At 54.3% G+C, this 24,987-nt stretch overlaps 1 protein-coding gene across 3 annotated transcripts in view; it reads left to right on the top strand.

Moving 5' to 3' along the window:
• Window positions 1-24,987, top strand: part of SMAD3 (SMAD family member 3) — a gene marked incomplete at both ends in the record, with an annotated part of 115,903 nt that overhangs the window by 87,593 nt on the left and 3,323 nt on the right. Inside the window, 6 exons of one of the 3 annotated variants that reach the window (XM_079699032.1) lie at window positions 5,038-5,231; window positions 5,820-5,951; window positions 7,242-7,316; window positions 10,905-10,955; window positions 20,671-20,883; window positions 22,929-23,066. In XM_079699032.1, the coding sequence (XP_079555158.1) occupies window positions 5,038-5,231; window positions 5,820-5,951; window positions 7,242-7,316; window positions 10,905-10,955; window positions 20,671-20,883; window positions 22,929-23,066 (803 nt within the window). The remainder of the gene's footprint in view (window positions 1-5,037; window positions 5,232-5,819; window positions 5,952-7,241; window positions 7,317-10,904; window positions 10,956-20,670; window positions 20,884-22,928; window positions 23,067-24,987) is intronic. The other 2 variants (XM_079699034.1, XM_079699033.1) reach the window with 2 other exon arrangements.

Raw genomic sequence — 24,987 nt, forward strand, 5'->3', positions numbered from 1 at the left:
AAGTCTCTCTTGAATTTTTAATTTATATTCTTATTTTTTATTTCCAGGAGTGTTTTTCAGTAGTCTGTAAATGTTCCTGTTTCAGGATTGCAATAGCTCATCTCCCCGAGAGTAGTTTTTGTTTTATTTTATTTGGAAGTTTTCTTCTGCTCCCTGCATTGTCTCAGACTTCTTTTTTTTCTCCCCCACTTATTTCTATCTCTGCGCCTCCTATTAGAGGCTTTCTTTAAATGGCTGGGGATTCTGGCCTTGCGTTCACATTTGAGAATGTGGCAGTAAAAAGCCTGTTCTGTGTATGGTGGTGGGAGGGGCCTCTTGGCAGGTGGGCTTCCCTGTAGGGAGAACTGGCAGAAACAGGGCCGTTTAGCTGGGGGATCCCCAAATGTCAGTATTTCCGGTCTTTTCTTGTGGACTGAGCTGTTTAATTCCTCCACAGGCAGGGGTGGGGTAAGCAAGGGAGCTGAGCGCTCCGTTCATGAAATCCTGTTTCCTAGCCCCTGTCTGACCTTCACCCGCAGCTGTGCCCTGGTGGCCTGTCTAGAGCCCCGCTCTCCCGTTCGTTTTCGGCAGAGAGCAAACCTGTCTCTGGCAGGGTTGGGGAGGTCCTGTTTATGGGGAGGCTCGGCGGGAAGGAGCTGGGATCTGCCTGCCTCTTGTGTAGACAGTCAACCCATCCTCCTGTTCTCAGCCAAGTCTTGACAAGTGTGTGGTGCCTCCAAGTCCAGACTCTTTCCCAGGTTCACTATGCTAAGTCTGTTCCCCTGCGGCCATCTGCTTTCCACTTTTGTCTGCTCTCCTCTCCTACCCATTGTCTTGGGCAGGACAGAGATAAATGCATCCATTCAGTTTGTTGTATTTGACCGAAGGACTTCCTTAGCCTCTCCCGCCCCTCTCTCCCACCCTTTCTCCCTCCTCCTCCCTCCCTCCCTCTCCTTGTCCCCTCCCCCTTTCTCTTCCCCCTCCTCCCCTCCCCCTCCTCCCGTCCATCTCCCTCCCGCTATCCATCACTTGCCTCCACCTTCCCTCCACCTCCTCCCCATCATCCCATCCTGTGTCCCCTCTCCCTCCTCCCCACCACCCCCTCCTTTTTACTCCCCCCACCTTTCTCCCTGCTCCTTCCTCTGTGCCTGGAGCGCTCTCTGCCATACTTCTTCAGGCCCTGAGAGGAGGCAGCCCATGTAACACAGAAAGGACTGGCTGAGGAATCAGGACACTGCAGTCTCTGCCTACAGATGCGATGAGCCTTCTGCGCTCCTTCACCACATCCTTGATTCTCCTTCCCATCCCTCAACTCCCGAAGCCCATAAGGGCCACATCACGCCCAGACCTTGGCCTCCGTCACATGACGTGTCTGAGCCTCGTGTGTCCCAAGGTGTCCCATTTCTGCCCACTCCACGCCCTTTTCCCCCTTGCAGGACCATGAGCAGGCCCTGGGTCACTCTGGGTCTCTGGCTTGGCTGTCCCAGTCCTGGGGGTTAGGGTGTTAGGGTGGCAGGTGAGCGTCGCTCCACGTCAGGAGTGCCCAGAGCGTCCTGTCCCCACACCTTCCCTGCCTGAGGCACAGGCCCAGTGCAGGGCTGACGGGAACTTGGCCTTTCGCGCCCTGTCTCAGGCCATCTGCCCCGTGGAAGCAGGGACCCTTCTCTTGCGTTGTCCACCATCACCCCTCCTCCTGCCCTGTATTACTATTTTTTTTTTACATCTGTGATTCTATTTCTGTTTTGTAAATAGGTTCATTTGTACCATTTTTTTTAGATTCCACATATAAGTGATATCATATGATATTTTTCTTTCTGTCTGACTTCACTCTGTATGACAATCTCTAGGTCCATCTGTGTTGCTGCAAATGGCACTATTTCATTCTTTTTATGGCTGAGTAATATTCCATCATACATACGTTCCACATCTTCTTTATCCATTCCTCCGTCAATGGACATTTAGGTTGCTTCCATGTCCTCGCTATTGTGAATAGTGCTGCATTTTTTTTTTTTTTTTTGCGTTACGCGGGCCTCTCACTGTTGTGGCCTCTCCCGCTGCAGAGCACAGGCTCGGGATGCGCAGGCTCAGCGGCCACGGCTCATGGGCCCAGCCGCTCCGCGGCATGTGGGATCTTCCCAGACGGGGGCACGAACCCATGTCCCCTGCATCGACAGGCGGACTCTCAACCACTGTGCCACCAGGGAAGCCCCCCCTCTTTTTTTTTTTTTAAAGCAAAATGGCTAACCCTTCCATCAACCAGGTAGGAGTTGGGGGCTCCCTCCACAGCCCACTCTTTCCTCGCTGCTGGTCTGAGCCTCTCTCCAAGGCCTCCCCCTGCAGAGGCCACTCCAAATGTCCAGCTGGCTCTTTGTTGGGGCTTTTGTCCAACACTGAAGAGCAGATGTGACCACTTCCCTATCTATGGGCACACGGTGGCTTTGCAAGAAAATGGGAACAGCTGAGTCCCTCTTTGTCCCCACTCATCACCTCCCACTCTCCCTTTCTCTCCTCCTCAGCCTCACAGATCACCTCACTTCTCCGGGGCCAGGTTTGGAGAGTGGCCGTTGTGATGGGGAAGAATAACGGTCCTTGACTGGTGCTTCACAAAGTGCTTTTGAGTGGATACTGAGCTGTGTGAGGTCAGGGGCAGCAGTGGGGGGAGAATGTTCCATTTTACAGATGAGGTAACTGAGGCTCCTGGAGACTTCAGGACTTGCCCAGGGTCTCACAGCCGCAGGAGGAGAACCTCATCTTGACCCCAGGTCTCATGACTCCACATCTGGCCGTCTGCCTTCTGTATCTCAGGGGCGAGTCCCAGGCTGTCTTCTCTCGTTCTGCCCTCCTAATTACTGTTTTTGGGCTGTCGGGGTTCCTTGGTCTGGGGCCCCACAGGAGGGAGGTAATTACATCCTTTGAGCTGCCCTTGGTCAGCAGATCCCTGTCAGTCCCTGTGCCCAAGCCCAGTTCTGACCTCTCTCTGTCCTCCCCCCTGCCCAGGCCAGTGGCTTGGAGAGTTTGATTGGATTCCTGTTTCTCTCTCTTTGGTTGGTGCTTCTGGTTGCATCTGGCAAGCCCCTCCCTCACAGAGTGTCCATAAATTCCATATATTCAGGAAAATGGGTGCCCTCAGTCGTATGGGGGCAGGGGGGAGGGAGAGCTTCAAATGCCTCTCCACCAGGCCTGCCCAGCTATTAGAAAAGTCCTGCCTACTGGCCAGTGGGGTCCTAGGATGGGCCTTCTTGTAGAAAGAGCAGTACTGCCTCTGGGTGCCTCCTTATTGATGAGCATCCATCTCATCCACTCTGACTCTCCACTACCCCCAGTCTGCTTGTTCCTGCAGCCAGGATTATCATGGGGCCTGTCTCCTGCGTGCGTGCACACAGACGCATGCGCACACACAAACACACTCTCAGTCCACTTACACATCTCAGAGGCTTCCTGTGGCTTTTAGAAAAAAGGTAGAACCTCTCACCATGGCATCTGAGACCCTGCAGAAGCACCCCTGTCTGCTACCCCAGCCTCCCTCCTCTCCGGTCACTCTGGCCTTCGTTCTGGTCTTCCTCCTCACCGTGTTTTCCACCTCCCCAGGGCCTTTGCACATGCTCTTCTCTCTACTTGGAATGCCCTCCTCCCGTACCCCTTTGACTGCTTAGTTCTAACTTATCCTTTAGACTTTCCGGTCAACCACCACCTCCTCAGAGATGCCCTGTCCCGCCCTTCAGTGCAGCAGGGTCCCCAGGGTCATATGCTCTTGTGGTTCCCTGCACTTAGTTTGTCATTGTAGCTGTCCTGATTATGTGATTAATGTCGGTCTTGCCCACAGAAGTTCTGTGGAAGCAGGGACCGCTCTGTGGTCTCTTTTACTCTCTTTCCCTCACCACTGTAACCCCAGTGCCACACAGAGTAGGAGGTCATGAAAGACTTGTTAGATAAAGGACTCGGTGTGAACAGAATCTCCTCACCTGTCTAATACCTGGCGTTGCTTGAAGTCTCTCACCTCTCCCTCCAGATGCCTCCTGTCTCCGACCTTACTCTTGGCTGACATGCTTCTGCCACTCAAGCTCCCAGCTGTCATGGCCTGTGGCACTGCTCCAACTTTCTTGTCCTGCAGATGACCCGGGGATTTTAGAAAGAGGAAGAATCTGATATAGTGGGTTGGGGTAGCCTCTGAGATTTTGCCTTTTTCACAGCTTCCGTGGACCCGTGCTGCTGGTCCACCAAGGAACACACTCTGGCCTGGGGTGGGGGGCCGGGCGCCAGGTCAGCTGCTCAGAGGCTAACTCACCACAGAAGACATGGTTTGCACAGGGACAGGACACTGCCGTGGGGGGTGGGTTCGGCCCAGCCAGGCTGGGGACCGTGGCAGAACCGAGTCACAGGCTCCGCTCCTGCTCTGCTCACGCATGACCGCTTAGGCCTTAGCTCTGAACTGGGACACCTGGGCCAGCCTGCCAGCGGCCCTCCCACTGAGGGACTCCCGAGAGGTCTGCCATGTAGCCTCTGACCAGTTAAAATTCCCCTTCATTGCCTTCTCTCCCTCCCTGCCTCATCACAAACACCAACTGAAAAAAAGACGTTGTTTTTTTTTTCCTGGTTTCTCACGTGTGAGAGAGGAACTGGGTGAGTGTGGAAAGCGATTAGAGGGGGAGGGCCTGTGTGCCGTCACCCTCCTCCTCAGCATCGCTGTGGTCCTCACGTCGGCTCCTGAAGGACTCCTGTCTCCTAGTTCAGCCCTGTCCGCCCTGCACACCTCCACCTGGCCCCGAGTTTTCCAGAGCATGATTCACTGTCGTTCCCCTCATGGGGCGGGTCTGAGGTCAGCTCTGCCAGCCTGGGAGCCCTCGGCCTTGCTGGGTGGGCCTCTGTGTTCTTCTCCTGGACGCCTTCCAGCACGCACAGAGCTTCTCTGATCTCCTGGCCCTCTGCGTGTGAGACAGACCAGCGGAGGGGAGCTTCCTGAGTCTCTGCCAGCGAGCTCTCATGGAACTCAGCAGGCCGGACTTGGGAGGAGGCAAGCCAGACCCACTTCACTGTCTCTGCCCCTCCCGTTCCCGGCAGGTCCCTGGATGGCCGGCTGCAGGTGTCCCACCGGAAGGGGCTCCCCCATGTTATCTACTGCCGCCTGTGGCGATGGCCCGACCTACACAGCCACCATGAGCTGCGGGCCATGGAGCTGTGTGAGTTCGCCTTCAACATGAAGAAGGACGAGGTCTGCGTGAATCCCTACCACTATCAGAGGGTGGAGACCCCAGGTACGCCGCCTCTGTAGGGTCTGCAGCTACCTACATGGCATTGTCCTCCCCCTCTTTCCCTCCCCACTTCCCCCTCCCTCCCTCCCCACTTCCCCCTCCCTCCCTCCCCACTTCCCCCTCCCCTTCTTCCCCCTCCCTCTTCCCCTTCCCCTCCCCCTCCCTCTCCCCTCCCTCTCCCCTCCCTCTCCCCTCTCTCCCCCTCCCCTCCCTCTCCCCTCCCTCTCCCCTCCCTCCCTCCCCACTTCCCCCTCCCCTTCTTCCCCCTCCCTCTTCCCCTTCCCCTCCCCCTCCCTCTCCCCTCCCTCTCCCCTCCCTCTCCCCTCCCTCTCCCCTCCCTCTCCCCCTCCCTCTCCCCTCCCTCCCCCCTCCCTCCCCCCTTTCCCTCTCTCCCCCTCCCTCTCCCCCTTTCCCTGTCTCCCCTTCCCTCTACCCCCTTCCTATACCCCACTCCCCCTTCTCCCTCCCCTTTTCCCCTCTCTCCCTGTCCTCTTTGTGAGGGAGGGCCTGTGGTGCATTTGGGGGTACAGGGGCTTTGGTGCCAGCCTGGCGTCGACGCTGATCCACCTCTGCTCTGTTTCCTCTGGACAGTTCTACCTCCTGTGTTGGTGCCACGCCACACAGAGATCCCGGCCGAGTTCCCCCCGCTGGACGACTACAGCCATTCCATCCCCGAAAACACTAACTTCCCCGCCGGCATCGAGCCCCAGAGCAATATTCCAGGTATGCACACGTGGGCAGTGAGGCCGGCCCAGGAGGCGGGGGCCAGATAGACCCGTCACCCGGTCTCTGCACACACGCTGGCCCGAGGCCCCTGACTCAGAACTGCATCCCTGTGGGGAGAGGACCCGTGGCCTTGGCTCCCCACTCACTAATGATGCTTTTCTTGGCACGGAGGAGCGGCGGCGTGACCCTCCCGCCGGGCCTCGGTGCAGTCATTTATTTTGGAAGCGGAAATAGCAACGCTGTGTTTCTCTCACCGCCCTCGCGGCCGGGGCTGGAGTTCAGGCAGGATCCCCGACAGTCTGGGGGCTGCAGAGGCAGCGGGCGAGCAGAGGGCCGAGGGCCGGGCAGTGTGCGGAGTACTGGCCCTGTAAGTAAGCCCGGGGAGGGTTACAAGCTGGGTGGGAGGTTTTATTCCACTGGGAGAAGTGGGCTCTGCTGTCAGAGTGCAAATGTTTTTAGAAGCCCCTCATTTACATGCAAATAATGTGTGAATCACCAGCACTCTGGGCGTCCAGGAAAACTGCTTGGCGGAGCTTAGCCAGTCCCAGCGCAGGCGGCTGGGCAGTGATGGGCCGCCTTACTTTCAGAGCTGGCTAGTTTGGATGCGCCTTTCACCCTGAGTGAGCTCACCGTGCTGAGGTTGACCGCAGGCCTTTGCGCATGGGTCAGAGTGTTAAGGAGGGACCCGCTTTACAAATCCAGGCTTGCAGATCCTTCACAGGTGGTGCTGGTTCCTAGGGGTAGGTTGCCCACTCTGTTCATTCAGCAAAGCAGAGAGCTGAGTCGGGGTCTGGGGGGTCATTCAGAGAAATAGATCGCAATCTCTGCTGTCATGGAACTTGCATCCCACTTCGGGAGCTAAGACATCCTCTCAAGAGACAGCAGATAACCATGGATCTGCACACGGGTAGATAGTAAAGCTAAAGGGCGGTTTGAGGCTGTTGCCCTTCAGAGGACAGAGATGAGTGAGGCACTGCCTCCCTGGAAGGGAGGCGGAGCTTAAACCTAACCTTGAGGGATGGGGAGAAGTTTAGCCCGGCAGAGGCTGTAGGAACAGGCATTTCAGACTTGGGAGTCAGGGATGGTGTGAACAAAGGTGGTCATGATCCAGGTGGGGAGCAGGAAGGAAGAAGGGCATGAGGAAGGCGGGAGCCAGGGATCCAAGGCCCAGAGCTCCTCGGCTCCTGCCCCCTGGCATAATGGTGTGAATGTGTGAGTTTGCAAAGGGCATCTCAAGAGGCAAACCAGAGAGGCCATTTAATGAACCACCTTCCTTTCAATTCCCAGAAACCCCACCCCCGGGCTACTTGAGTGAAGATGGAGAGACCAGTGACCACCAGATGAACCACAGCATGGACGCAGGTCAGAGTCTCGTGGGGCTCTGCTCTAAGCCTGAGTGCCCGCCCTCCCCCATCCCTCCCTCTGGCCCTCCATCCAGTATGTACAGAGCAATCCCTGGGCTCGGGTCTGGGACAGAGGAGGAGCGAAGCCGCTCACAGTTCGTGGGGGAGACCAACAAGACAGCCCGCAGTCACCGTGCCGTCTCATATGTGCCCTGGGGGAGGACGCCATGTGGCATCAGGGCACAGAGCAGGGCCACGTAACCCAGCCTGGGGGCGGGGTGTCGGGGGTGCCATGCATCACCTTGCAGTGTAGGTTTCTCTCGAGTTGAGTGTCGGAGATGTGTATAGGGTTTGGCTAGGCCATCAGGGCAGGCAGAGGGTGTGCCAGGCAGAGTCGGGGGCATGGGCAGGAGAGCTGGTGAGTCCTGGGATGGCTGGAATGTACTCCTTCAGAGACAGGAGGGCCCCTCACTCAAGGCTTCAAGTGTGGCCGGGGGCTGAGGAGGAGCCCCTACAGGCTTTAAGCAGATGAGATGCTGCTGGCAGTAGGATGGAGGGTGGGCTCCATCACCTGAAGTAGCTCAGGAGAGCCGAAACAGAGGCAGGGTCTTTGCTAGTGGCAGTCGAGGCCCCGAAGCATCAATTTTTATGTGATCTATGTGTTCCTGCCATGAGGGACCCAGCCCAGTCATCTCCAGCCACGTCTCCAGATGTTCCCGCCTCATTTGTTAAGGGACCAAATTGGCTCCAGACCAGCAGTTTCTTGAATTGAACCCCAGCTGCCACATCGCATGTGCATTGTGTTGCATGTGGTTGGGTGAGGAGGTGGGGGCCGAGCAGATGTTCCCTCCCCATGACGGCAGGCATGCCTTGTACACACAGAGCCGCCTGACACGGTGGGGCCACCCGCCCTGCATGCAGCCCAGAAGAGAGCGTAATTCCCAAAAGAAGGATGCGGGAGACTTGCATGTTTCCTGTAAACATGGTCATTTGATACATAGCCTGGGCATCATGGCCCTTGGGGTTTAGCACACATACCCCGACACACCCCTGATGGGTGGCTGACAGTGTGAACCCAGCCGGAATGCATCGAAGACCTTCCTGTATTCAGTGCCAAGTGACCGCTGTAAGGGTACAGCTATTAAATGCTGGCATGGGAAGCAAGCCAGCTAAGCAGCATTTCTGCAGATGCTGTATTTCTTCTCCCTCTCCTTTCCCCCTTCCCTCCTGGCTGCTCTTCATGTTTATGGAATGATTACAGGCAAACCTCTGAGATACTGTGGGTTCACTTCCAGACAACCACAGTAAAGCAAGTCACACAAATTTTTCGTTTCCCAGTACATGTAAAAGTTATGTTTACACTATAGTCTATTAAGTATGTAATAGCATTATGTCTAAAAAAGCAGTATACACACCTTACTTAAGAAATACTTGATTGCTAAAAAATGTTAACCATCATCTGAGCCTTCAACGAGTCGTAATCTTTTTTGCAATAGTAACATCAAAGATCATGGATCGCAGATCACCATTACCAATATAATAGTGGTGAAAAAGTTAGAAATATTGTGAGAATTATCAAAATGGGACAGAGAGGTGCAAAGTGAGCAGATACTGTTGGAAAAACCATGCTGATAACACTTGCTCGACGCAAGCTTGCCACAAACCTTCATTATGTAAAAGATGCAGCATCTGCAGGGCACAGTAAAGGAAAGTGCAATAACACGAGGTCTGCCTTTACTGTTATAAAAGTGAACAGACCGAGCTTCCCTGGTGGCGCAGTGGTTGGGAGTCCGCCTGCCGATGCAGGGGACACGGGTTCGTGCCCCGGTCCAGGAGGATCCCACGTGCCGTGGAGCGGCTGGGCCCGTGAGCCATGGCCGCTGAGCCTGCGCGTTCGGAGCCTGTGCTCCGCAACGGGAGAGGCCACAGCAGTGAGAGGCCTGCGTACCGCAAAAAAAAAAAAAAAAAAAAAAGTGAACAGACCAAAGGAGAGGGTCTTCTATGGGACGAGCAGCCACCTTTTCACCCTCTCAGCTCTTGTTCCTTCCCCTTCCTCTCCTTCCTTTCTGCTCCATCTTCTCTGTCTCTCCCTCCCTCCTCTCCTCCCTTAGTGTACCTGTTGTGAACATTAATGATTTATTGAATGTGTGCCTGGGCTCTATGGACCCCAGCCAGCCCGTGGGTGGGGTCTCCTATTTATTTTCTGCTCTTCACTCAAACCAGTCCAGTTGCTCATGGTCCTGGCTTCCTTGACAGTTGAGATGTGGTAGCACCTCATTTGGGGCCCGAGGATCACCTTGTCCAGCCCTGCTTCTCCCCGGACATGCACACATGTCTGTTCAGACCAGTGAGAAGGTCCCACTGCCTTCCTGGGTCTCTGTCATTCGGGCCAGCACAAATCAGGAGACCAACATTTACTGAGCACATACTATGTACCAGCTATGGTATAGGCATTTTCATAGGCACGATCCCACTGCATTTCCACAAATCACACGATTGGTGGTATTCTCCCCATTTTATACCTGAGGGGAAAAAAATCAAGGCTCAAAGGGGTCGAACCACTTTGCCAAAGTCCCATGGCTGATCAGTGGTGCCGTGTCCAGACCCCGTGGCAGATTCGGAAGCTCTGCTCTTTCTGTGACTCTTCCACATCCCTCCGAAGATTGGGTGCTAGGGGTGAAAAACCCACAGTTCCTCCCTGGTCCTCAAGAAGGTTACAGCTGAGTTAAGAGCAGGCGCAGACCCCCATTAACAGCTCAAGGCAGCGTAAGCTTAAGGCCCAGCTGTGCGGACTGTGGACTTCAGCGGGTGGAGCCGGGGCTGAAATCACAGGGCTGTCAGTCAATAAGCAACTCTCCAGAGCTGGAGCCCCATGGGTGCAGGGACGAAGGAGGGGCCAGCCCAGTGTTGCTTTCTGGAAAAGCAGTCACTTGGTTTTCGGAAGGCTGACTCCCTGTGGGTTTTTTTCTTTTTTCGGGGGAAAAAACAGGTAGAGTAACGATATTAGAGTAGGAAGAATTGGGTAGTTAGGACGTTTTCCCACGTGTAGCATCATGTCTTACATAAGATGTCAGTCTGGTTGCTGAGTTGTAGGGTGTCCGAGGCAGCTCAGTGAGTTTCCTGAAACCTGGAGAAAAGACTGCGTTGGTATTTGCAGGTCCTGAGCCGTGGGAACAAGACTGTTGAGGTCTGGGCAGCTGCAAGCCTTCCCTTTGCTGCCTGGGGCCTGGAGCAGGTGGAGAGGGTCTTCCCTGCTCCTTCTGTCCCTCTGGGGGCTCAGTTAACAGGGAGGGTCAGTGTGAGGTCGGTGCACCCAGGCTGGGAATGCAGCAGCCCTGTGCCTGGGGGCTTGGTTAGAAGCATCAAACCATCAAGTTGTGGGAGAGACTCCAAGGTCATCCACTCATCCATTGGTTCCACAGATGAGGAAGCTGGGGCCCCGGGAAGGGAAAGCACAGGCAGGGATGTGGGGTTTGGTCTCCTCCTGGACCGTGCAGGCTCAGTCCAAGGTTTTCTTCCTGCTCCACCTTGATGCAAATGTTCTGTCATCTGGCTCCCCAGGCCAACAGTCTTTTCCGAAGTCTCACAGCTGTGTCTCACCTCCTAGGTTCTCCAAACCTATCCCCGAATCCGATGTCCCCAGCACACAATAACTTGGGTAAGTAGCTCTTTGTCTGGATGACTCAATACCCCTCTAGGTGTAGCCCTGCCTGGTGGCCCGTGTGTGGAGGGGGCCCTGAAGTTGAGGCTTCCCTGCTCCGACCCCCACCATCCGCCCAGTGCAGCCCATCAGGTTTCTGGTTACATTACTTCTGGGGTCACCCACAGAACGAGAAACCTGAGAACAGTGGTGGCAGGAAAGGCAGTCGTGTGCCGGGTTTGTATTTCCCCAGGGAGGCGGTTAGACACGAGTGAATGAAAAACCCCCAAACTTTGTGCTTAAGAGACACGAGGGTCTCTGGTCAGTGAGCATCCGTGTGTGGTTTGATGCAAAGCCACAGGCAGCGGTGCAAACCGCAGCCCCCGGCTTTCGGGGACTTGTTTCAGATACACTTACTTGGATTTTATCTGAGCACCTCATCTGACAATGATGTCATTTTTATTTAAAACAGTACCATATAAGGAATTTGGGGGGGAAAAAAAAGCCAAGTTACCCATAATCCTCCTGCCCTAACACAAATATTTTTGTTTCATCTTGGTTCCTCTGATGTTTGTGGATCAGGCACATATATTTGTGCTTTGCCTTTGAGATGATAGTTCATATCCATCTTTTCCTTCTGTCTTCTCATTGTTATTTTGTAAACACATTTCCATACTTAGATGACTCGTTGATCATCTTGCATTATCTCATGATGTTTTGGAGCAGCTGGGCCACCATTTCCACAACGTTCCCTTAGATGTTTGATTTCTGGGTCATTTTTCTGAGATTCACTTTTCTAATCCAGGAGCATCCTTTGGCTTCAGTGTGGGGCCTGCTGGAGGGCTCAAAACAAATTAAATATTTGTTCAGTTTTTATTGAGGGGAATTTTTTTTCTGTGTTGGTCTGGTAGCTTTAGAAAAATGTGAGTTTGATTATTTTCCAGCCTGTATTGCTGGGGGTTGATTTGTGGCTCAGGAAAAGAAGGAGTTAATATCCAAGCTTGGTGAATCAGAGTGGATTGGCCTGGCTTTTGTTCCCAGTTGTTCCCAGTCCTTGACTGATAGCATCAGATGAAGAAAGTCATCATTTGGAACGTGGGGAGCTGCTTGAAAACCTTTTGATACAGGCTGACAAGTGGGCAGTGTGAAATGTAACTTTGGGGGATCTGTTTTATCATCTTTGTAAAATAATACCACTGTGAGGGTTGCGCTTTACAGCGGGAAGGTCACGTTCCCGATGTGAAAGGACTGATGGAGTTTTAAAACACAAACTCTGAAGGCTGGAAGCTATGTTAACCCTTGAGAACTTAAAGGCCATGACTGTGAACTTGACTCTGGGCTTTCAGCTTTGGAGGCTGAGCCCTCTTACCCCACCGTGGCCATGGGCGCCCTGAAGTCGACAGACATCAGAACTGGTGCTTGCCTTGGCAACCCCACTGCCTGACTTGGTGGTTCAGGCCACAGGTTGTCCTGGGTGGGTACTCACTGTGAATTCCCCTCGAGATTGTGTGGACCAGGATGACAGCATGTTCTTGAACTTGGCCCCAAGGCAGAGTGCCCTGCTGGCACAGTTCTCCCTGCCTGCTGCCCTGTTCCTCAGCCTCTCGTCTGAGGGTCAGGAATTCTTAGGCCATTTCTTCCAAAGGAAGGGACAGTCTCCAAGCCTGGTGGGCAGAGAGAGGGTGCCACTCGGCTGGGAAGATGTGAATGTGGGGGACAAGTCAGCCAACAAGCCACGGTAGGACTCACGGCGAGACACGGACGCTGACAGGCCCGGCTTCCTCTATGCTTGCCAAGCCCTCGAACCCCCGCCTTCACCCATTCAATACTATTGGTAGGGCCCCTACCATCTCACAGCCTCTGGCATCGTAGCTGCAAGGGGATGAAAGGATGGTGTTGAAGATGGCAAACACTTCTCGAGAACTTGCTATTTACTGAGTGTTGTTCAGAGTGGCTCATGCATGTTAACTGAATCTTTGTAACAACTATCTAAGGTGGTGGTGCTGTGATTTTTCATTTTATGGAATAGGAAACCAAGGAACGGACTGGTTAATGAACTTGTCCCCTTCACGCAGCTAGAAAATGGAGAAGCTGGCTTTGAACTCAGGCCTTGGGGACCCAGAACTTGTGCCCCCATGTGCAGCAGGACCCTGCCTTGCTCGGTCACTTAGACTAGCTCTCCCCTTTTTCACTCAGAAGAACTAGGCTTAAGGAGACACCTATTGACTTACAGTTGGGAACAAATGTCAGGTATGAGGGCCCTGGTGTCCCATGTTGTCCCTGGCTGGGAGCCCTGCCTGCCTGCTTGCCTGTCTCTTCCTCACTCATTCATTCTCTGGGCACTTCCTGCTTGGTCACTGTATGCCAGTCCAAGTGGGGGAATTCAAAAAGATGTCACAGACCCTGACATGAAGGTGCTTTTGGCCTTGTTGGGATAAATAAGGCAGGACGATTAATACTTTTTATATAAAACAAGAGGGGGGACTTCCCTGGTGGTCCAGTGGTTAAGTCCGCCTTCCAGTGCAGGGGATGTGGGTTCGATCCCTGGTCGGGGAACTAAGATCCCACATGCTGCGGGGCAACTAATCCCTCGCACCGCAACTACTGAGCTCATGTGCTACAACTAGAGAGAAGCTGCAACAAAGAGCCCATGTGCCGCAACTATAATAAATAAGTAAATTAATTAATTAAAACAAGAGGTAGGTGCAGATGAAGTACCCTGAGGGTTCAAAGGAGCAAATGGTGGCATTCCAGTGGGGACATCATCCAGGGTGGCCCGTGTCTCCTATGTATTAACTCATTCAGTCAACATTTGCTGAGTTCCTAGTAGGTACTGATGCTGGTGGTCCAGAGCCGGGGAGGACCTTTAGATGTTCACAGTCTGGTGGAGTGGCTGGAGGTGTCTGCACAGTGATGCACTGTGCCCGGTGCCAAGGGAGCAGCACACAGGAGGGAGGAACTGTATGTGCCCAGGAGGACAGTGCCAAGTAGGGTGGGGGAACCTTGGAGTTGTGATGACCTGTATGAGCTGTACCTTGAAGGACAGGTGGGACACGGTGAGGCAGAGAAGGAGGGAAGGACACTGCCGATGGAAGCAATGGCGTGAAAGGGTGGGGTGAGCTCGGAGGACAGCTGGCAGTGTGGTTGGTTGGCTTGTTGGGAGGCACAGTGGAGAAGATGAGGCTCGGGGTTGGCGGGCTGAGAAGAGAGCCCTGAGGGCCACCCTTGTGTAGCCCTGTCTTGCCTAGGATAAGGCGAGATGGTGGGTTCTGAGTTGGGGGGTGGTGGTTATCTCACGGCAGCTTCATAATGATTAATCTGACCACTCTGTGGAACTTAAAATCTAGGGGAAATTACTGGGGCTACCCCCGCCCCAAAATACCCACTTAGGAAGCTGTAGCACTGAAGGAGGCTGAGATGAATGCTTTAGAGAAATGGCAGCGGGAGAGGAGAGGGCATTTAAGAGTGTCATGAATCATTGGCATTTATTGATCAGCTTTAACTGGGAAAACAATGATGCTTCAGTTTAACTGAGGCAGAGCCCCAGGAGATGGGACGGGGTTTGGGGCGAAGGGTGACAGGGAGATGCTGGTGCTTGCCTGTGTCCAGGAAGCGGCAGGACGGTCAGGAGAGAGGCTGCGGCTGGAGGGGCAGCTTTGGAAGCCATTAGCATATTTGACAGCCTTGCCCAGAGTGGAGTCAGAGACATGGTTTTGTCATCAAATGAGTTTGGAAAGCCTATACTGTTCCCCCTCCTGGGGCCCCCAGGGCACCCGCAGTGTAAAGCCTCTGAGAGTCCTGCAGAAAGGAGGCCTGTTTGGTCCAGCATTTCTCCCAAGGGTCCAACCGCTGTTGGAACACTTTTCTCTTACGATCCCATTGACCCTCCCATAGATCTCACTTTGGAAACACTGATGAAGGTTCGGCTGAAGTCCTGGGAGTGGATGGATTCAGTGGAGAGGGAGACCTAGCTCAAGAAGGAAAGAGGGCTGAAGACAGACTCACGGGACCCCCTCGGGAAGAGGCTGAGGGTCAGGTGGAGGATGGGGCCTCAGGGAGGGGAGGAGGTGCTGAAGGACACAGTGGGCGGGTTCTGCAGAGATGCAAAGTGAGAAGTGAGAAGAGAACTCCTCGTGAGTTCAAGGGCATCCTTTGGGGATAAAAGGGTGGTGGGGTGGGCAGCACGCAGCAGCTGCCTCTGCATTTCTCCTTTGTGGCTGGCATGTCCCAAACAGTAGGATGCTGACAGGCACACGGAGAGTTCTCCCCGGAGAGAGACGGCATCTCAGGACACCTATTATTTCTAGTAAAGGAGTTATTATACAAAAAGAAAGCAAGCATAGGACATCTGGCTGCTGCTTCATTTCCTCCCTCCTCCAGGCAAAAGATTGCACCTCCTGCCACAGTAAAGCCACTTGGGGTGCCTCGTGGAGGAGCCCCCTGAGTGACTGAAAGGCAGCTCAGCTTCTGGCCAGGGGCAGGCTCTGGGGAGGTCCCAGGGCTTTGTTTTGCAGGGAAGGGATGTGAGCAGGTGATGTTCCTGTTATTACACATCATGCCGGATGAGTCACCTGGAATTTCCTAAGGATTTAGGTCAAGGATTGGAGCAAATGGAGGGGAAGGAGGAGGGAGGCGGAGAGAGAGAAGAAAGATAACGAGCTGGATCCTGCTGGTGAGTAAAGTTGTTCTCTGCTTTAAAGTGAGACATCTCGGGAGGGGCCTTGACTGGGGGAAACGAGGTACCAGGGAATGTCCTGGGGCAGCGGCTGAGCTGGAGTTTAAGGAGATGATGGTTTCCCGGAGGACCTTGGGGCTGAGGCTGCCAGGAGAAGGGGCCCCTGGTGGCAGAGTAGCAGGAAGACGCCTGGGCCCCGAGAGAGGGCAGGGGCCCATGTTACAGGCCCTACCCGATCCCAGGTGTCTTGGGCTGCTGCACAAGTTCTTTTCCGAGACCTCGTTGGGCTTTAATCTTCCCTAAGCTTGGGACGCCACAAGCAGGCATCTTCACGGCAGGAAGTCGGCTGCCGGCTGGACCGTCACGCTCCCGAGGGTCCGTCCAGCTCTTAGACTTTTCCACTGTTCTTGGTTTCAGGAAACTGGTCCTAGGTTGAAAGAGCATGGGGTCTTTTCTGTGTAAAACTGGGTTTGTTGCCTAATCCTTGGTGAGACAAGTTGGAATTGGTGCCCGGCTGCTGGGACACAGCTGGCCTGGGCCTGCAGGGACCTAACCCTCAGGTACACAGGTGGCTCAGGCACAGGGGTAGAGAATGTTTTCACAGCCACCTACGCTGGGCCTTGAAGGTTGCGTCCTGGCAGATGAGGGGGACGAGCAGTCCAGTCAGGGGAAATGCGCATGGGGGTTGGGGCGTGGAAGTCTCCTGGCCTGAGGCAGAGCCGCCTTCCGCAGGTGAGCAGGGCGCAGACTAAGGCAGCCGTTTGTGTTCTGACCTTTAGCTTTACAGCGTCGCTGCTCCCGGCCCTTGCCCAGTCCCTGCTTTCGATGTATCGTAGAAAGTTAATTTCCCCACTCCGACCTCCCCCCGCCTTTCATTTACCGGATTTGGATCTCTCGCACATGTTTTTAATAGGCATCCCTTTGCCTTCTGGGTTTTATTCTGTTTTCTTTTCCTTAAACAAAACAGAAAGTCAATGCCAGCTTGGAATCGGGCTCAGAGCTGAAGCCAGCCAATGCGTTAGGCTGGCAGGGGGCCAGTCGAGAATTAAGTGCCCCGTGCTCCTCGAGTGGTCTGGCTGACACCGCACTGGTGGGGACAGGGGGTCGAGAACGGCTGGAGCGAGAGGCTCCTGCGTCTGCAACACCTCTGCTGCAGGAAGAGAGATTGGCACAGACTCAGCAGTCTGGCCGAGAGCAGAAGCGATTGAAGGGAAGGCCTTGGGCACACGCCATCAGCTGCCACTCCAGGTGTGCTGAGTCCTTGGCCTAGAGAAGCGAAACCACTTTCCATTGGGGCAGGTCACCTTACCCTGTAGAGTTGTCCTCCCAGAGGAGCCTGTGAGTGGCATATATTCAGGGTTTTTAGAAGCAACCTTACATAAAACTGCTGCTGCGTTTGTTGGGAAACTCTTGAAACTAGGGTAGGTTGGCTGGCTGGATTGATTGATAATGGGGGAGGAGTAGCCACCTGAAGATGTCATTTAAGATTCAGTGCCCAGGACAAGTTTTGTTTCCCCTGCAGAACTAGTAAGAATTGTCTGTCCACCAACCAGAGCCATGTAGCATATTATGCTCCCTTTTTGCCTTGTCTGCTAGGAAGCTTAGACCCAAGCTGAGTGCTCTTTCAGTAGCTATAACTTCATGGTTAGCCTGTTTATAGTCTTCTCTTTTCCAGGGTCCTGACTTTGTCTTGTTTGGAACCATGGTGTGGATAAGTCCTTTGGTAGGAGAGAAATGAGGGCATACATGAAGTTTAAAATAAAGTGCCATTCAAGGCATAGCCCAGAGGTGGTGATCATACTTGGGTCTGCAGCTCCTCTTACAGAAATGCCTTGAGGAAGCACTGAGGGATGATGGGAGGGAGAGAGGTGAAAGGCAGGGCTGACTGTCAGTTGTTTGCAGACAACAGTAAGTGCATGGCTGCGGTGCTGCTTCTGAATGTAGGTCAGCTCGTCCAAACAGCACTCCCTGAAATGGCAGCCTTCAGACTTTGCCTTGGCCCGACTGCTCTGTTCCCCCAACTAGCATCTTCTTAATTATGTGTCAGGCTCCTGCATCCTGTGTTTTCCACAGCACTGTTCAGTGAGTGTCTGTGAGTTGCAGGGATGTTTAGATAAGGGCTCAGATCTGCTTGGGAGGGCCTCTTGGGCTAGGACCCCAAGCCTCTCTCTGATTCCGAGACACCTTGAAGCCCACACGTCCCCAGAATGTGGTTCTGGCCCCATGTTACCCAACGGGTGGCCTGCTGGCTTCTCTTCTTTTGACGGGTGGGCTGGGTCAGTGTTCCTGGGAGCCTAGCTCACTCACTTCTGCCTGGACTAAGCCCAGGGGGTGCTGGAAAAGGCTTTATAATTTGGAGATGAAGACTGCTCTGTTCTGTACTTGGCTAGAGAAGCCAAGGCCAGCCCAGATCAGCCATAGCTGCCTCTTCGGGGTGACCCATGCCAGAAACACCGTGACCTACATGGTCTGCTTTCGGTGGCTTCCAGTACACTGCAGTCACTGTTCAGACTGGGCCACTGAGGCCAGAGAGGGACGTCATGTCCCTCAGGTTGCACAGCAGGGTCAGCAGAGCTTGCCTCTGGGAATCCCCCAGTACCTCTTGGCCCTGACACGTTGCCAGACCACTTTGAAGGCTTGGAGTGCACTTGGATTTCTTAGGTGGTGGTGGTGGTTTTTTTTTTTTAAGGTTTCCAAAGCAACATAGCTCACATTTTAGTGACCACATTGTTTAGAATATAGCTTATCTCATTGGAATGTCAAGCATCGAGCAAAGCCAGAGCCGGATGTGGCTGGCGTGGCTCAACCCAGCCTCGGGGGCACTGGCCGCAGGCCATGGTCGCTCCTGCCCCACGCACACCACTTTCACCATCAAGTAGTGTGGGCCCTGGCAAGAGAAGGAGGGGCAAGGACACTTCGCCCCTTTCGGACGGAGGTCAGGACAAGAACAGGACCTTTTCAAGTTCATATAACCAAAATTATTATAATTCCTGTTAACGCCATTTATTGAGTGCTTGATGTGTGCCCCGCTCTCCACTTGAATTATCTCAGTCCATCCACAAACAGCGCCTGGTGATAAAGGAGATTCTCCACTCTGGTGACCCGGGGGAGATGTGGACACTGAAACTCAGAGTTTTAACTGGTTTGCTCAGCAGCACACAGCTGGTCTGTGTCTGAGCGGAGGGTGGACGATGGTCCATCTGGCCTTGAAGCTTGTGCTCCACGACCTGGTCAAACATCTAGGGCAGTGGTTTTCAACTGGGGCCTATTTTGCCCCGTGGAAGACGTCTCGCAATGTCTGGAGGCATTTCTTACTGTCACAGCTGGGACGGTGAGATGGATGTGTGCTGCTGGCATCTAGTGGGTAGAGGCCAGGGATGCTGTGCACATCCTAGAGTGCACAGAACCCTCTCCCCACAAAGACAGAATTATCTGGCCCTAAATCTCAATAGTGCCGAAGTTGAGAAACCTGATGTAGCTGTCCTGACCCTCTAGCTGACGCTTCCTGGGTGTGTTGAGCGCAGGGATGTCACAGGCTGTGGCTCCTCCCGTGTTTGCTGACCTTCTCTTGACCCTTAGACGGGATCGTGGGCGTAGACCCCAGAAGGAGATCAGGGCCACTTTGCCCTGCAGAGGGACCCGGGCCCCTCCTGGAACAGCTTCTGATATTTTCTCTCCTGGGCTTTACGCACTTTCAGAGGTCTGGTGAGCTGAGCAGAGGTTCCCCTTGGTTCTCGCTCTAGGAAGTTGCCCGGCGGGCGGTGAGCAGGGGTCTCGGGCCAGTGCTGAGACTTCGCATGGCGAGCCCTCCCCATCACTCTCACTGGCTCCCACAAAGACACGCCCCAAGTGACCAGGCGGCTCCACGTATATGTAAGAGCCAGAGCAAGTGGCTCAGGCTGGAGGTCTGAGACATAGTAATGAGAGCAGCAGAATCCCTGATGGGCCAGCAGATGGTGGGATTCAAGTAGGCAGAGAGCAGGATGTGGCCCAGGGAGCAGTGCAGAGCAGAGAAGCAGCTGGAAAGGCTGGCTGGAGTGCGGAGGAGTCCTGTCAGACGCATGGCACTGCTGCAAGTGAGGAATGACGAGGGCCCGGCCCAGGGCCAAGAGGATGGACCCTAAGGTGGGAGATGACACACAGACGGGCAGGAGGAGGGCAGGGGTACCTGGGCAGGTGTGGAGCCTGGAACAGCTGGAGGTGACCGGAGGTGTAGGGAACCACGGGAAAGGTGATGTGGAGGCACGTGAGGGGAAACCTCTATTTCAGGGGTTCCCACCTCTTCTGAGAACCACCCCCTCACAGGATGGCAGTTTGCTCTGAGGAGCCCTTGACCAAGACACAGACTGACAACTAGGATAAATTCAGAGCTTCTTTTAGGTGAGTTTGTGTCTTAGCCACCCCGACAGATGGCATCTGGATACATCTGGAAGATAGTTTCTGTAATAAGAGGCAGGGACCCAGTTCACTCTGTAGACGGTGCCTAGTGCCTGGTGCCGGTGTGGCTGTAGACGCGACCCCCTGGGCCGCACCAGCCTTGTCATTTCACAGGCTTGGACACTGCCGCCCGACAGGCTAGGAGTTAGCCCACGACCAGGCAGAGCCAGAAGCTGCAAGCCCTTCTTGGGGGGCAGAGATCAGATCAGCATGGGTTACTCTGGGGACCTTGGGAGAGAGGCAGATGGTGTGGCCAGACCGCAGTGGGCACTCCTGGCCTGTCCAGTGCATTTAGCCAGGTGCTTGTTGGTCTCAGGGCCTTGTGGGTTTGACCCAGCACCTCCTTGAATACTGCTTCAACCCAAGGCCAGGCCGGGCGGGGCAGGGCCTTTGTGAGCTCAGACCAAATAAAAAGTGCCAAGGCCAGTGGAATGCTTCTCCTGATACCTGAGGATTTTGTCCCACTGGATCCTGCGAGTTTTACACAGTAAAAGGGTGGGGGGGGGGATTATAATGCCCTGAGAGGTGGGGAAACAGGCTTCCGGAGCATCTAGGGGACCCCATCCAGGAGCTCAGGGGCTGGGGGGCCCCCTGACCCAGCGGCCCGGCCTGTCTCCTCAGACCTGCAGCCTGTCACCTACTGCGAGCCGGCCTTCTGGTGCTCCATCTCCTACTACGAGCTCAACCAGCGTGTCGGGGAGACATTCCACGCCTCGCAGCCGTCCATGACAGTGGACGGCTTCACCGATCCCTCCAACTCCGAGCGCTTCTGCCTGGGGTTGCTCTCCAACGTCAACAGGAACGCAGCCGTGGAGCTGACGCGGAGGCATATCGGTAAGGGGCGGCCACGTTCCCCCCGTGACACCACCCTGCACCCCAGCCAGCACAGCCCCTGCCAGAACCCACCAGCCACCACGGTGCGCCTCCCCCATGTCTGTCCCCCAGGCTCCGTATTGCCTCATTGAGGGGCCAGACAGAGTTCCGGTTGCTTGATCGTTCCCACTCAGAGACCATTTCTGAAAATTTGAAAGCCACAGAGGAGGACAGTGGACTTTCTTGAGAAAGGCAACCGTGCAATTCTCTTAATAAAAATACCCTTGAAGTACTGATAGGTGGACAAGTATATATAGTCCACCTTGGAGGAATGATATTCTGTTTGTTCACTTCATATACGATTGTTCTAGGAACTTAGAAGAGGTGGAGAGACCAGTATTTGCCCGCTGCCGGGACACCACTGCTGCTAACACTCTCTCCTGACACTCAGCACGTGGTGAAAGATCACTTAGGTTAGGGAGGATGAAGCCTTGCTGTGTGTCACTTGGTTTGCTCATAAAATTATCATGCTGAGGATGTTCACAGCTTTGCGATCCAGAGTCCTGGAAGGGCCATAGAGATGGTGTAGAGATGGTGGGTATTCTCAGACATTGTTCAGTGCACGCAGGGTGGCCAAGGGGTTCCAGAGTAAACTCAGGAGTTGGGCAGGGCAGCAGGGGTCTGGGCACATGTGACCCAGAGCACCTCTGCTCTTGTTTATGTTATATCTTGCGCCTTCACAGATTTCATTTGGAGAGAGGGTTTTACAGTCAAGAAAAGTTTGGAAGCCATGGGCCTGCGCCAGTGTGCCTATTTTCCAGGGAATAATAACCTGATGCCCAGGGAGGGGCAGAGCCCTGCAGAGGCCACACAGCAAGTGTGTAACACAGTCGGTGACAAAGAGCCCCCTCCTGCCCCTGAGCCTGCATCCTTCCCAGACAGCCTCCTACTTGTTTTCTTTTAAAAAGATCCTCGGTGGTATACACAGGTGTTTACTTACCCACTTTATACTTTACTACATTTAAATATAACATTTCAAAAATTACCCAAACATTTTTGTCCTTTGGGTCTGGGTCTTCCCACCTCCGCCTCCCGCTCTTGACTGACATAACTCCAGGGCGCCTCCTAGTGGCCCCTGATTCTGTCAGCACCCTGGTGTCTGTGAGCCGCCAAGTCCTGTAGCACTGAGCCAGGAAGAACTGGGGAGTGGCGGGGCTGGGGACAGTGGTGGGACGAGGAGGCAGGCCTGCAGCCGGTCACCTGGTTTCCATCCCACTCCACGTTGCGCCTGTGAAAGCTGGCTCCATTCCCTGGCCCTCTGGGCCTCTGCCCCCAGGAGTGGGAACAAAGACCTTCCAGGCAGGAGAAGAGAACATCCCCTGGCTGAGCAGAGACTCGTTGTGAGAGGGTTTATATAACTTGCTTGAATTGCAGAGCCAATTTAAAAATAATTTCTGTCCATCTGGAGTGGATTTAAGAGATGAAGGAAAAGTAAATGATATAAAGCTATGGAATGTTTTAGAAAAATGCATCGAGGGGAGAAAGGTACAGGGAGTGGCACTAATTAAGCCATCCTTGCAGTGAAGGGCTTCTGGGGTATCTGCTGCCTCAGGAGGAGCTCTGCAGGCTGACTAAATGAGTTTCTGAATCTTGGAGGGGGAAGGGACCTAGTAGTAGCAGCAGCAGCAGCAGCAGCAACTACTGCTCACCAGGCACTTGCTGTGTGTCTTACAGCAGCCCCATGAGGTAGGTATTACTGTTATCCCCATCTTACAGATGAAGAAACTGAGGCTCAACAGCTGAGTAACTTGGCCGAGGCCCATGGCGGGTCATTGGCAGAGGCTGTTGTTAATACTTACCCATGCTCTTTCCTCTTGTCGTCTGCCTCCCCAGCTTTGGCAACCTAGCATCACCCATCACTTCCCTGTGTGTTTAGGCTTGGGCTCTGGGCCCCGTTTGCCTGGTGACCCTGGCAGAGAACCAGTCACTTGGAGCATTGGCTGCAGTTCTGCCTCCTTTGGTAGCCTCAGCTGGTGCCAGGGCCACTCTGACCCGAATCTCTCTAGGGCGAGGCGTGCGGCTGTACTACATCGGAGGCGAGGTCTTTGCAGAGTGCCTCAGTGACAGTGCCATCTTTGTCCAGTCTCCCAACTGTAACCAGCGCTACGGCTGGCACCCAGCCACCGTCTGCAAGATCCCACCAGGTAACACCACCGACATACCCACCCTTTCCCTGAGGTCCTCTCCTCTGCGGCACATGCCTGGGATGCTGGAAAGGTTTCTTCTCTCTTACCTTTTCTCCTCATTGGTGTTTGCATTGACAATCTGGAGATGCTTCCCTTGGGTTTTCTCTCTGCCTTGCTGTCTTATTGTGACTTCCCCGAACCTTCGGGGAGCAGACGCAGCATCTGACAGATCTGCCTTTGATCTCTGGGTACCTGTTTATTGCCTGTGTGCATAGATGCTAATAAGATAGCATGCCTGCTTCCTTCCTTCTTTTCTCCCTCCCTCCATTCCTTCCTAAAGCCAAGCTAGATGCTGTACGGGGATGGAGGGGTGCAGGAAGTCCTCCTGCTGTCCCCACAGACCTTACCCATCAGCTGAGTGTACAAGGCAGACACAAATGCGTTTAATACAAGGGAGGGTGCTACGCACCATGCAAGCAGCACAGGTAACGTGCTCTTGGATCCAAGGGGAAAAACACATTTAACTGTTGGGATGGATCAGGAAAGGCTTCATGGAGGAGAAGGCATTTGGGCTTGGAGTGGTAGGTAAGCATTAGGCATAGGGTGATGGTGGGGCGGGGACCGTGAGGGCATTGCAGGCAGAGGGAACGATATGGGCGAAGGCCCAGAGGTGATGCAGGGCAGGGCACACGTGGGCTGCACTCTGCCTGCAGTGGAGGCCATTTAAACGACAGTCGGGAGACATGTTTAGAAAACATGATGGGACCAGGCCATGGAAGGACATGAGAAAGTTTTGCTTTTATTCAGGGGGACTGTTGAGGGTTTTCTGAGTCGGGCTACGAATCCCACCTGTACTCCAAGGGGTGGCAGGCTCACCCCAGAGGGTGGCTTGGACAGGGCCAGGCCTGGGTAGATGACCAGGCAGGTGGTTGATCTCATCCAAGGCCTCTTTATTTAGAAAGCTGAGGCAGAAAGCCCCCGCCGAAGCCCACTTCTCCCAGGGCACGCAGCCAGAGTGTGGACTATGCCCGGTGGGTAGAGTACGTGGCTCAGTCCATTGCCTGCGGCACATGTGTGGCATGTCTTCCCGCTCACTAAGTAGCAGGTGATGGTGGAGCGGTGGGTCATGGGCTGGATCAACTTAAGAATGCAGGGAGTTTGAGATGCTCGTGGTGCCCTCCATTTCTGGAACGTCGTGTGGTTGCGTTTACAGAGCACACGGCTATCTTGGGGCTCACTTAGTCCTCACCAGTTATTCTAGCTCTTCAGGCGAGGAGGCATGCTGAGGAGACAAGTTCAGAGAGGTTAAGCTACCTGCAGAGGACACACAGCTAGTAAGTGGCTGAGCCAGGATGAACCTAGGGCTGTGTGCTCCTCTGCTGCTTGCTGGGCAGGGGACCGGAACCCACTTTGGGCTCTGCTTCACCCCTCTTCCCCTCAGAGAAAATGGGAAGAGGAAGTCCAGATGCGCACTTGGCTTTCTGCCCATCCGCGGCCCCGCCCTCTCCCTCTCTGGTTCGGGCAGAGCTGGCTGTGGTGCTGGATGATTTCTCATGGAATGTCAGAGCTGGGGGGCCTCTGAGGCCAGCCTCTCCTTTTACAAGGGAGACACGGGCTTAGAAGAGAAAGTGACCAGCCCAGAGTCACGCAGCAAGCCGAGGGGCACAGTGCTGGCCCATTAGTGTCACGTCAGCTCACCTTTTGGGCATTTTCGGCATGTGCTTTCTTTTGTCTTTTATTTTTCTGATTGACACATTCCTGGCACTCAGGCGGTAGGACTTCGAACAAGAGGTTTACGGTAAACTTTATGTGTGCCTGTCTCTGGTTTTATGCCTGGAGTTAGGTACACGCCTTCACTTTGCCGAGAATGTCACCCCACCCCAGCCTCGTGCCCAGAGGCCAAGATGTGGCCCAGATCTCTCGCTCCCTCCTGGCCTGG

Source organism: Hyperoodon ampullatus, assembly GCF_949752795.1.
Source record: "Hyperoodon ampullatus genome assembly, chromosome: 3".
In the NCBI taxonomy this organism is placed as follows: Eukaryota; Metazoa; Chordata; class Mammalia; order Artiodactyla; family Ziphiidae; genus Hyperoodon; species Hyperoodon ampullatus.